The following is a 13,976-nucleotide window of genomic DNA, read 5'->3' on the forward strand; positions in this document are numbered from 1 at the left end:
ATGTTTTGTAGATCGTCGTCATGCTGCATAACTCAAGTGCTCTTGAGGTAAAGGTCACAGTGAACACCTTCCACACACTTCTTATCCGTTTCTCTTTAGATTTTGCCTACTTCATGTTGTATGGCATTCTTCAGCACTAGGTGTGGCTGGTTAATTCATAATTTACTGAGTTACTCACTCATACTGTAGGTCAGGTGGATTTGGATTTTTTTCAACTGCTTTCTGTTATTTGCTCACATTTATCTGATGTTAAAACATGTTTGATATGAAAACTTTAAGTATGATGAAATAAACTGAAGAAATCTGCAAGGGAGGAAAATACTTTCTCACAGCTCTGCATCTCAAGAACACGGTTTTATAATCTTAGTTCAGGTTGCTCCACCAGTTTCCTGAACTATTTAAGGTGGAGTCAATCCCCTAATTTAGCCCCACCAGATGGGTATTTCTCATATAAGTGTGTTTAGATCTTTCTAATGTGATGAATAAAAAAATCCCAATACTGGATGCTGGTCTCTGTGTTCTTCCTTACGTCTCGGTCAAGCCATAAGCTAAGTCCAACATGTCCATCTCCTCGTCTGTGACCGGCCCCAGCTTCTTGTACATCTCCTCATCGAAGATCAGATGACACGTGGAGCACGCCAGGGTTCCCTCACAAGCTCCTGCAGCACACAGACACACATAGGCTCCTTTAGGGCTCTTCCTGCTCAGTGTCACTCACATTGCCAATCTTGTCCAGCAGTGTTTTCATACCAAAACCATCAAAGTCCAGGTCTTCGTTGATGACAACATCTAGCAGAGAGTCACCAGGCGAGGCCTTCACTGTGATCTTTTCCCCATCTCGATTAATGAAGTGGACCGTCACCTTGTTGTCTGACCTGTGACACACAAAACAACTTTGAATCACATTTCAAAGCTTTACTGATAAATATTACTTTAACTGGGACATTTGATGGATGGATACACAACTTCTAACAAATTTACTAATCTGCTTTACCTACAAATAACCATTAAAGCTCACTGATCATTACAGTAACACCAATTGGTAGAAGTCTTTTTTTTTTTTTAAACCCAAATATTTGACAATTTATTAAATTATGCAAAACTTTGTAAACAAATTCTCACAGACAGTTGTATCAAAAGGTTTTCTGGCTGGTGCCAAACACTGTTGAGCTGGATGTCACAGTATTATCCTCTGCGGAAAGCTGATAAACAAACCCAAACATGACCACTTTGTGTCAAAACATAAAGAGGTCAGATTTAAAAAACAGGTGGCCAATGTGAGGGATGACCCAACTCCAGTTCTCAAGAACCAATCAGTGGGCTCTGCACAAGCCTGCTAATGAACCATTCATTTGATTCAGGCTTGTTGAACAAGGGAATCATGGAAAAAACAGGACACCAGCTCTTGAAGAATGGAGTAGACTAACGCTGACTTCTAATGAAATTACATTGTACCAGCCTTATTTTTCATTTCACAATTCAAACAGTATTAAAAAAAACAATCCCAGATCCAATAAAATATGTCTGTTTGCTTCCAAATTGAATTATAGATTGTTAAATATACATTTCAGCCCTTGTCCTTTTAGAGTTTTTCTACTTGCACTGTAATAGAACAGATTTACATTGATGCTATAAAAAACAACTCATTGAGCCACATGTTAAAGTGTTTCAGAGCCAAATGTACCTTTAATTCATTTATTATGCTACGTTTCAAACGTAAACAAATATAATGCCCTGCAAAAGTATTCATCCATCTTCTGTCAAACGTCAGTGATATCAGTGGGATGTAAGGTTGGGATTTTATTTTTGATGCCCCTAAAACATCCATTGCAATCTACTGATTCAGGAGTTACTTGATTAGAAAAACTAACAAAACGGTATGTGCCGAAAACTAACACAAATTAGTCTGAACACACAATCCATACAGTCAAACATGGGGGTGGCAGCGTCATGCTGTAGGGATTTTGGTTTTTTTTTTAGCAGGGAGAGGAAAGATGGAGGAGCATATTGCTGTGCAGATATGTTAAAGCTGCAGTAGGTAACTTTTTTAAAAATGTATTTTTTACATATTTGTTCAATCTGGCCAGACAGTAGAATATGAAACAGATAATCTGTGAAAAAAAAATAATAATTACGCTCTTCTGGTTCTTTTAAGTGGTTACTACCATTTGCAGAAATACACCACTCCCAGCCAGAAGGATTGACACTGCTAAGACATTCTTCCTGACTCTGATTCATCGTTTCTGACCGGGAACGGTGTATTTCTGCAAATTTCAGCAGAACCACTTGGAGGAGCCAGAGGAGCATGATTTTTTTCACAGATCATCCATCTCATATTCTACTGTCTTGGCATGGAGCCAATTTTAACACATAAGCAGTCAGTCATCAGTCAGTCATTTTCTACCACTTCTTCCATAGTGGGTCACGGGGGAGCTGGTACCCATCTCCAGCAGTCTATGGGCGAGAGGCAGGGTACACCCTGGACAGGTCACCAGTCCATCGCATGGCAACACACAAACAAACATGAACATACTCATTCATACACTTAAGGGCAATTTAGAGTGACCAATTAACCTAACAGGCATGTCTTTGGACTGTGGGAGGAAGCCGGAGTACCCGGTGAGAACCCACACATGCACGGGGAGAACATGCAAACTCCATGCAGAAAGAATCGAACCCAGGACCTTCTTGCTGCAAGCCAACAGTGCTACCAACTGCGCCACCATGCAGCCCAACAAATAAGCAAAGAATACATTTTTTTTAAAGTTACCTAATGCAGCTTTAAAAGCAGCACCAGCAACAGTGCTCATAGTATTACCACACTGTAAGGAAGACAACTTCACAGCTTTTCTTCCGCTTTCTTTATTTACATTAATGTGGTAAAGTAAATGACCAAAAACGTTCGACACGACCATCTGACACCATCTTCACAACAAGAATACCTTCAAACACAGACTTGAATGAAGCACATAGGTCCGATAAGTGAAGCAGGCCACAGGTTCACAGGCCGGAGAAGGGCGTTCATGAAGTGGTGTTGTTCATCAAGCATGCATTTTCTTTTGTGACCAGCAGAGGGCTGCAATCAAATAACTGCCAACGTTTCCCTTGAGCTTTGATGGAGGGTGTTATCAGGTCAATAAAAAGTACAAGGACAGGAGCCAACCCTTGCATGCAGCTGACTTCCATCAAATCGCTGCAAGGAGGAGCATTGCTGCAAAATGGCACCTGACTAAGTATAATTGCATTAAAACAAGTAAGCTGCAGGGTCACCAGTCTCTGAGGTACACACGGGTGTATGGATCGTCCACAAAGAGAACAGCAGATCAGAAACAGGCACAGAGCTCTCCATAGCTATTTGGCCTGGTTTGTAACACATTTGGGCTGCTGAGAAAGGCACGTACCCTCTTTATCGGCATGAATGTTTATAATACACCCTAACATTTGAACTGGACTTTTTTCAGGTTGGAACCAGTATGCAACAAAAAACTTCAATGGATTTCAAACAAGAACTGGCTGCACAAGTTTGAATTTATTCTGGATTTTATTAAGCCTGTTAGGGTCCATATTATACCTGCAGACTCAAATAAGAGTATCTCACTGAGTACACCCCTTACATTTTTATAAAGACTTTATTATATATTTTAATGGGACAACACTGAAGATTGAACACTTTGATAATAAGTAGTCAGCATACAGCTGGTATAACAGTGGAAATTTGCTGTCCCCTAAAAATAACTCAACAGTCACTAATGTCTAAACCACTGGCAACAAAAGTGAGTACACCCCTAAAACAAAATTGCCAAATTGTGCCCAATTATCCATTTTCCCTCCCTGGTGTCATGTGGCTCTTTAGTATTACAAGGTCTCAGGTGTCAAGAGGATGCAGGTGTGTTAGGTGATACACATAAATTTAACTATGGAGGGACAAATAAAAGGATCATTCTACAATAAAACAAATTATCTTTCAAAACAAACACTGATCTGGTCTATGCAAATGTATCCAGCAGCAGCTCTGTACAATTTCTGTCAAGTCTCACTTATTAACCTGCTACTTTAGCTACCAGAAATAATTTTAAAAAGCCTTAAAAACGCCACATATTGTTAAACGTTTAATTTTACTTCTTTAATTTTGCATTACCATCTGAAACCCCTGGCATTTTTACTTTACGATACACTTAGAAAGGAGAATGAAGGAAATAAATGAAGAGGGTTCAACCTGTGTTCTTGTTAATTTGATGTGCACCATGTTCTGTTTTGTTGTTCTTAATAAAGTTTGGGGAAAAAAAAGGCCGAAGTGCTGCATGCACACCTGGGAAGCGCTTCTCGATGGAACTCAGATTGACAGAACTCCGTCAGTGGGCGGTCCGTGAAGTGAATATTTAAACAGATAGCGTTAGCTTATGTCCTCTGGGAGGTTTACTACTTCACTGTTGCAGATACAGAAACTTTACTGATCTTTTTAAGCTGCTCTCAATTGTCAATGCCACAGCGTTAGCGCAGCTAGCATGTGGTATTCTTCAGCATTTCGTTCTTTTGAACAACACTTTTGTGTTTGCCTTGTCGGCTAAAGAGGTTAGCATTTGTTTTGTTTTTTTCTGGCTGTACTCGCCGCCGTGTTAGCACAATCTAAAACTTCCAGCAGCAACTCAGAGAGGGGCAGGACTGAGTGTCTCTGTTATTGCAGCGCTGCTGCCAGAAGAAGGGCGACAACATGGGCAAATGAGAATGGGTCAGTTAATATGGATCTTGACACAAATTAGTATCTTTCAATAAATATTTTTTTTAAATATTGATTATATCAATATTTTGATTACTTTGACAACCCTAGATAAGAAGAAGACAAACTTATAGGTTCAGATGGCGTGTGCAGCAACCAGGTAAGGAGCACAAAAACAAGATTGGCTTGCCTACAGTCAAGCATGGTGGTGGGAGTGTCATGAGTGCTGCCGGCTGTGGGGAGCTACAGTTCATTGAGGGAACCATAAATGCCAACATGAACTGTGACATACCATGCAGGGCATGATCCCTTCCCTTGGGAAGCTGGGCTGCAGGGCAGTATTCCAACATAATAACCAAAAACACACCTCCAAGACAACCCCTGCCTTGCTAAAGAAACTAAAGGTAAAGGTACCACACTGGCCAACTATGTCTGCGGACCTATCCTCAAACGGAAGGTGGAGGAATACAAGGTCTCTAGTGAACTCCATGCCCAACAGAGTTAAGGCAGTGCTGGAAAATAATGGTGACAACATAAAACACTGACACTTTGGGTACCATTTGGACATTTTCACTTAGGGATGTACTAACTTCTGTTGCCAGCAGTTTAGACATGGCTGTGTGTTAAGTTATTATGAGGGGACAGCTAATTTAAAATGTAATACAAGCTGTATACTGACTACTTTACATTGTATCAAAGTGTACTCACTTTTATGAGATATTGTATATACATAAACAACCACCTGCATTTAGCTAAATATCCTGTTGCAATGAAACGAAATATTTTAGCCAACAAACTTCTGCCATTATTCTAGCTCGGTATTTGACGACTCTTCTAAACAGAATCGGTAGAATTGACTTAAACGGGTTTGTAAAGTCTATACATTTCCAATGAGACTACAGGGTTGGGCTTTGAGAAGGCCATTCTAGAAGCCTGATTTACTCATTCAAAAACCAGTTGTGATCTGTGTGAGAGATCATAGTCCTGTTAAAACACCCATCCATGTCCAAATATCAGCCATCCAACCTAAATTGTCTGCCTCTGGACAAAAACAACAGCCAGGAAGCACCAGGTTTAACAACAATAAGAACTGAGAGGGTTCTGACCTAGAATGAAGCCTGTGGTCCAAATTGGACGCTTCGCTGACATTTGCAGCTGCCCATGGGGACAAATGTTTTCTGAACATTTTTTATACTCAGATGACACAATTACTGAGCTATTTAACTACAATGACTAGATGCATGTTAGGGCGAGTCAAGGTCAAGCTCCAAAACTTAAGAACATTGGATGTACTGTCCAGCATGGCAGTGGGAGCATCATGCTGACAGGCAGTTTGCTGTCCATTTCAGATCCCAGATCTCAACCATACTGAAAATGTGTGGATTATGCTTTAAAAAGCTGGATAGCAACAGAATATCAACCAGCCAGAACTTAAGTCAGAAGCTTGTTGAGGGATAAAACAGGAGCAGTGTGTCTCTGCAGCTTGATAAGGAACATTTTACCAAATGTTACTGTCAACATAGTTTGGCACTGGCAGAGAAGATTTAGAAAGTTTGCATGGAATCCACCCACATTCTCAACTCTGCTGCCTAACCTAATGCATGTTCCATACAAATGTGGCACTATGCAAGGGGAAATAAACGGACTTTCCAAAGACTTACATCTGTGCCACATATACACTGGCAGAGAAGATTAATATACTGCTATATTGGTCCAAATGCATGTTTTGAAGTCCTAAATTAATATAATAAACACTGAGCGTGTGTCAACTTCTCACATTGCATCTCCCACCTCTGGATGTTAGGATGATGATGACCGAAACAAAAAGCTTTTTTATACATAAATTGTGAGATTTAAAACTAGTTTTTATCCCTTGGTTCTTCATAAGAACCCAAAGACTATTTTTTTCCCCCAATCCTTTTAGTAAAGTGAATTACAAAATCCGGCAAGAACACCCAATCCCTGTTAAGTGATCCCATTTGTAAATGACTGATGTCCTCCGAGGACCTGCTGCACCTCCTGTCTGAAACTTTAAACTCAATGACTTCCTGGAAGTCTAAGGGAGCAGGGAGAACCCCAACTAATCGGCTTAACACTAAAACAAACTGAGTTGTTAGTTTGCGGCCTGCCTTGTCCTGCACTGCGTAAGCCAAGTGAAACGTTCAACTTTGGACAGCCACATGTGTTCCTCAACGTATTATTCACAACCGAACATCTTGATCTGACGTGTGCCAGAGCAGTCAGCTCGGGAGAGTGAAACCTTCACCCTGAGCTGCTTCTCGTCACTCATTATACAATTAAACAAAATGTTTGTCCCTGAGGAGTTCAGTCATGGACACAGCCTTGCACCTGAGCAGTGGCCTGGATAAGCATAGCCTTGTGGGTAGGAGACCTTCTAAGTACATTTCACATCAAATAAAGTCAGAAACTATTTGCTTTTCTTAGGGAAGCTGTTTCCTTTTGTTCAGTCAGCATTTTCCTCTTAACTTATCAATAAAATAAGTACTTTTTAGTGTACAGCTCAAGTTTTTCCTACACTGCAGCCTTTAGTACGCTGAAGTAAGCATTTGTTTTAGGACTATTTCACTGCTTTTTGGAAATCTAAACAACTAGCTTATTTTACTTTGTTACACATTCTTAAAAACACAGTGAATGATTTGCAAAACATTGTGGAACAGATGAGCTGAGGTTCCTACAGTGTGCCAATCTTGAGTAGATAGCATAGTTTGACTGCACTGACACAAAGTTAAAGAAGAGGTTCAACATGACCCAACTGCTTTAATTTAAATTTAAAAAAACAATAATTATTCTTAATTCCACCAAAAATATTCCAAAATCTAGGTTATTACAACACCGACTTTGTTTGTAGTCTTTTCTGCCAAGTCCTAAACTTTCCTTCATTTTGGTTAGAGAATATAACACAAAGAAGGTAATACATAACAGGCTCCTTAAGAAAAATTGGAAAGTAGCTTTTACTCAAACCAAAGGATTAGAAGATTATCACAAGTTATACATCTAATTGCATGTACTTTCTACTCAAAGTACATGCTGTTAGTTGTACTTTAGTGTTTTACCTGCTGATCACTAATAATCGATCAACTGGTGCATCTGTAGTTATATATCTTGAACAACTCTTTGATATTTTGATTTACAACAATATAGACAACATTTTAAATTTACCAGCAAGTTTCAACTCCTGTTGGCCAAATTGTTATACATATTTGTCATCCTGCTGCTTTAACACTAGTGTCAGCTGGTTAGTGAGGCTATCTGCTGCATTAGCTACCCTGCATTTGAGATGCCATCTGTAGCTTCTCAACTGTAGGTTTAAAGAAGTGTTTAGAAATGATGGGGTTAGAAAACAAAACCAGTTATGGTGGGATTCGTTTCCAGGGCTTGAAATGCCATCTAACACAACCACTTCATTCTGAAAACACCATCTCCAACTTGAGACACAGTGGTGGCAGAATCATGCGGTGAGGTTGCTCCTCTCAAGTATGCTCTACTCTATGCTTTACACCGTCACTGAATCTCTGGCATGTTGTGAAAAAGGACTTAAAACCACAGGAACAGTATTATGGAAAATTTCAGTGGTTTTCAAAAGGCGACATTTTCAAGCCTTACAAGTAAAAGGCCCACGATTAACAGAAAACAAAACAAAAAACCTCAGTCCAGCTCTGACAAGCCTATAAAATAATGTTTTCATAACTGCACCATTTAAGCCATTGAACTCACCTCTGCTGAAGAGAACACATATTTTAAAAATGTTGCACACGTCCCAAGGTGAGTTTGTAGGATTATTTGACCAGTTAATTCAGTCCAGGTTTCAACAGTCAGTGTAGGGATGATTTTAAAGGCTGATTCTATTCCTCAGAAATAGGTGAAATAGCCCTTTACTGAACCTCTCAATTATATACCAACTTCAGTCGTGCAAGTTCAATGAGTCTACGAACAACTAACCGACCCGAGACCAGCAAAGATGCAGATCCACATCTCCTCTGTCGTGTCATTTTAAACAGCTCCCGTTAGTACCGATTTGACTTAATTACTCGCCTGAGTGGCTGTGCTCCTGTGGTGAAGCTGCGCTCCGCCGTGTGAAAGGCTCCCCATGACACCGCCGTGCTTCTCCGCGAAAATTCCCGTAAACTAACCTGAGCGAGCCGCCTCAGCGCCGTTACTAAAGCCATTGGAAGAGGAGACAATGAGCTACGAAGCGAAAGTGTTAAATATGCCAACAGCTGGGATGTGAGGCGGCAAGTTGGGAGTCAGCTCTCTGGTGACCGACGTCGGAATGAGACCTGGACGTTTGGTGTGGATGAGGCTAGGCTAGCAGCGGGGCTAGCTAGTTTTAGCTGCGGGAAGTCACTCTGTCCCTGTCTTCTTCATTGCGTAACGTGTAACACATGGCCGCCGCTCTATCAGGCCCCAGATTAGCTGATAACCTGTCGGCCAGTAGTGATTGGATCAGCTGTAAAAGCTCTAAGTAAGCAGACGCTATCTACTGTAATGACACGTCTTCCACCATTATGATGTCAATCTGCAGCGGCTAAATATTTCCCCTTCAAAAAACAGACACAAGTGTAGACGCTGCATGACCGTCTGATTCGGGCGTCACCGTTGCCGCCATATTGCGTGTGGCACTATTTTTTGGAAATACGGGCGAAGTGCTGTCCAGATAAGTTGGGGCTTAAGTTGAATTGTTATAAATTATCTAACAATATACCGTTTTAGTTCTGCCCCCACCATTTTCAATGGCTAATATAAAAGTTTTGTCATATCTAACAGTGACTTTATTGTCCATAGGCTACTGTAACTAATTTGGCAGTATTTTTGGAGTCGTTGTCCAAAAAACGAGCTGAGGTTGCCACTCTAATACTTCTTTGCTCTGTTGGTATTAACAGGCTTGCAAGGCATTTTTTCCTTCAAATGTAATAATGGACATAAAAAATTAAGATTAACTCCCTGAGTGCAATTATAATCCATAATGTATTTTATGAGGCCTTTGGAGTAGTGGCCTCTTCCTTTCTGAGTGGCCTTCAACCTATGAAGGGCTCGGTTTATTATGAATAATGACTCTTAACAGCTGTCAGAACAAGGTCTTTGCTGCTTTTCCTGGGTTGACAAAAACTTGTTCAACTCTGGGAGACAGAACCCATTTCATTGAATTGAAGGATGCCTGGACTTTCTCATGTTGTTTATACTTGCATATAATTGTTTGAAGAGATTATCATGGCACCTTTAGCTATCTGGCGAACTGTGCCCAAGAAGCCAGACTTGTGGAGATCCTCGTATTCTTCTTCCTATGTTGTCACACCAGGAAGCAACGTGTTTGAGTGTTGCCTTAAAATCAGAATCAGCTTTATTGCCAAGTTCGTACATACAAACAAGGAATTTGACTCCGGTACACTTTGCTCTTTGGTTTTGTTTTTGTATTACAGAATATACATATTTACAATGTACAATATACACATATATAATAAAAAGGTGCATTTGCAACATCTGTATGCTGTTGTTTTGTACTCTATTGAATGTTCATCAGAGAAACAGCCTGGGGGAAGAAACTGTCTCTGTGGCGGCTGGTTTTAGTGAACAGTGCTCTGTAGCGGCGGCCTGAAGGTAAAACTCTAAACAGTTTATGTGCAGGATGTGTGGGGTCTGCAGAGATTTTAGCAGCTCTTTTCTTGACCCTTGACCTGTATAAGTCCTGGATGGAGGGAAGGTCAGCCCTGATTATTCTCTCTGCAGTCCTGATTATTCGTTGCAGTCTGCACCTGTCCTGTTTTGTGGATGAGCCAAACCACACTGAGATGGATGAAGACAGGACAGATTGAATGATGGTAGTGTAGAAGGTGACCAGCAGCTCCTGTGGAAGGTTGAACTTCTTGCCTCAGGAAGTACAGTCTCTGCTGGGCCTTCTTTCAAACAGTGTCTATGTGTGAAGACCATCTCAGGTCCTCAGAGATGGTGGTTCCTAAGAACCTGAAGTGGTCCACGGCCGATACAGTGTTGTTGAGGATGGTGAGGGGGGTGTATGGGGGTGGTGTTCTCCGAAAGTCCACCACCATTTCCACAGTCTTGAGTGGGTTGAGTTCAAGGTAGTTCTGACCGCACCAGTGTATCAGCCGATCCACCTCCTGTCTGTATGCAGACTCATCACCGTCCTGGATCAGTCCAATGACAGTGGTGTTGTCTGCAAACTTCAGGAGTTTCACGGACGAGTCCGCTGAGGTGCAGTCATTTGTGTACAGGGAGAAGAGGAGTGGGGATAGAACACACCCCTGGGGGGCACCAGTACTTATTGATCTGGATCGGGAGAAGATGCTCCCCAGTCTCACCTGCTGTTGTCTGTTTGTCAGGAAGCTGTTGATCCACTGACAGGTGGAGGCTGGGACGTTGAGCTGTGTGAGTTTCTGGTGGAGGATGTCTGGTATGATAGTGTTGAAGGCCGAGCTGAAGTCTACAAACAGGATCCTGGCGTACGTCCCTGGACGGTCAAGGTGTTGCAGGATGTAGTGTAGACCTAAGTTGACAGCATCATCTGCCGACCTGTTTGCTCGGTAAGCAAACTGCAGGGGGTCGGTGATGTCTTTCAGGTGCTTCAACACCAGCCGCTCAAAGGATTTCATGACCACAGACGTCAGGGCTACAGGCCTGTAGTCATTTAATCCTAGGATGGTGGGTTTCTTGGGCACTGGGATGATGGTGGATCGTTTGACGCAGGATGGGACCTCACATTTCTCCAGTGACTTGTTGAAGATCCGTGTGAAGATCGGAGCGAGTTGATTTGCACAGGCTTTCAGGCTTGATGGGGAGACGTTATCAGGTCCTCCAGCTTTCTTTGTTTTCATGCGCTGAAAGAGCCTGTTTACATCTTCCTCGGAGATCTTTAGTGCAGGCAGAGGATCTGAAGGTAGGGGGTTGGTTGTTTTACGGATCAAATTTGTTCCTGAATGGGATGTGGAGGGGATGATTTGAGGTGTGAATGGCTTCTTGTCATGTCTGCAGTAGAAGCCATTCAGACGGTTGGCCAGGAGACGACTCTCTCAGGATGGGTGGGGGGGCTCCTATAGGCAGTCAGGTTTCTCAGACCAGTCCATACAGCTGAAGCATCACCAGTAGAAAGGCTGTTCTTAAGCTTCTCACTGTAGCTTCTCTTAGCTGCTTTGATCTCCTTTGTTAGTCTGTTAGTCTGTTCCTGGCCTGCCTGTACCGTGCCCAATCTCCACTGCTGTGAGCTTCTTCCTTTTCCCTGCGCAGATTCCTGAGGTGTGGAGTAAACCACACACACATTTAATGCAAATGTAATGAAAATCACAATCAAGTTCACCACAAAACCATGACATCATCATCTGGGCTTTTACAATTTAACAGCATAGAAATGTTAGTGTCTAAATCTCTGAAAAATGTATTTAAACAAAATCTGAAAAAGTCACTATTCTGCTGTTTTGTAATACCAACAGACCTAAAACATGAAACACAGTCTGATGTAATGTCAGACATTGAGAAAGAACTTTGTTCTTATAAACTGATTTTTTTCCTCTAAAATTACCATTACAAAAACGAAAAGACGCATATATTATGAATGAAATGTATTTACAATAGGTTAAATGTAACTTTTAGTTCTTTTATTAGGCAAACCAAGATCACAAGCATTAGTGCCAAAGGAGAATTTGCCACTCACAATATGGCGGATTAACAATTCCAGACTTTTCCGTGCCGTTGTTTAACACATCTAACCAAATATGGATTTTTGTAAAATAAACGCTTTAACACCAAATGTGGCGGCCTCATTCTATTTGAAAAACACCTTAAATGTTACAATTTTATGTTTTCTTACTGGGGCAAAATAGAAAATACAAATATAAAGTAGTTTTATTTACAAATTCCCTTTTCATTCACTTTTCAGTTTATTTCAGTTTCAATTCAGTTTATTTATTTAGCGCCAATTCACAACACGTCGTCTCAAGGTTCTTCACAACAGTCAGGTTCATACATTCCAATTAATCGTAACCATTGAACAGTGCCGTCAGATTCAGTTATTTATTCAAATTGGATAAAAAGTTTTTCTGTCTAAGGAAACCCAGCATATTGCAGCATTCCCTCCTCCCGGATGAGCATGTAGAGACAGTGGACAGTCACTGGTGTTGACTTTGCAGCAATCCCTCATACTGAGCATGCATGTAGCGACAGTGGAGAGGAAAAACTCTTAATTTTGAAAGCAAGAGCGACCCGCTTCCTGCTAATGTTTGCCAACTTTTTGCTGCTAGCAGAAAGCCCATTCACTCGTTTGCACAAGTTTTGCAATCCGGGGTTTAGATAACATTTACACACGTCACGAACCAACGCGTCAGCCGGGGCTGCTATTTTTCATCAATGAATCCAAGCATCCTGCCAGGGTAAGACGTCTTTAAACCCGAGAAAGTTCAAAAGCATCATCAGAGACAACTAAACTATCTACATAATGACCCCGCCCTTTCAGCGATCGACCAATGGGAAGAGGGTGGGGGATAAAAACAGAGGTCACATCTTACTGTTAACCTTGAACCTTTGAACTGTTTGAAAACGGTTTATTGCATATGCACCTACCAGGAGTGAGTTACATGTTAGTGACTTTATGAATAACTACTTCCAACTGAATAAAATCATTCATAAGTTGATTTGTAATTTCGTCTATAGAATTTAACTTAATGTAGACACAGCAGACAGAGCCTCGGATATAATACCGTAAGCATAATACTAATAATAAATGCAATGCAGTGCAGAGTATTCATACCCCTTAAACTTTTTGACATTTTGCCATGTTACAACCCCAGACTCTAATGTATGTTGTTTGTATTTTATATAATAGACCAAAACAATTTACACTGTTTGCACAATTATTAGTCCAAATGTGTTTTTGAGGATCCGTTTTTATTATTGAACAACTAGTGCTCTCATATAAATAAATACACCTAAAAATTAAAATCTGAAACGTGTGGCATGCATTTGTTTGCAGTCCCCATGTGTCAATACTTTATTGAATCATCTTTTGCACCTATTACATCTACAAGTCCTTTAGGTATTTTGTGTTATATTTAAGCTTCATTTTACTATGTAAAATGTTTAAGAACCATTTCTCATTTACCTGGCCAAAAGGCCCTTAAAGAAAAAGTACATACATGGTATGTTTGTTCCCAACATTCTCAAGCAGATTTAGCTCTGGACTTCATCCCCACAACATGATGCTGCAACCAACATGGTTTACTATGGAATGCTGTGT

General features: G+C 41.0%; 1 protein-coding gene across 1 annotated transcript in view; it reads right to left on the reverse strand.

Moving 5' to 3' along the window:
* Positions 1–9,333, reverse strand: part of LOC124861671 (adrenodoxin-like) — a 10,833-nt gene extending 1,500 nt beyond the window's left edge. Inside the window, exons 1-3 of the mRNA XM_047355567.1 lie at positions 8,771–9,333; positions 751–875; positions 530–659 (exon numbers count right to left, since the gene is read on the reverse strand). Of these exons, the coding sequence (XP_047211523.1) occupies positions 530–659; positions 751–875; positions 8,771–8,904 (389 nt within the window). The 5' untranslated portion in view covers positions 8,905–9,333. The remainder of the gene's footprint in view (positions 1–529; positions 660–750; positions 876–8,770) is intronic.
* Between the last annotated feature and the right edge of the window lie 4,643 nt (positions 9,334–13,976).

This window comes from Girardinichthys multiradiatus, chromosome 24, assembly GCF_021462225.1.
Source record: "Girardinichthys multiradiatus isolate DD_20200921_A chromosome 24, DD_fGirMul_XY1, whole genome shotgun sequence".
Lineage (NCBI taxonomy): Eukaryota > Metazoa > Chordata > Actinopteri > Cyprinodontiformes > Goodeidae > Girardinichthys > Girardinichthys multiradiatus.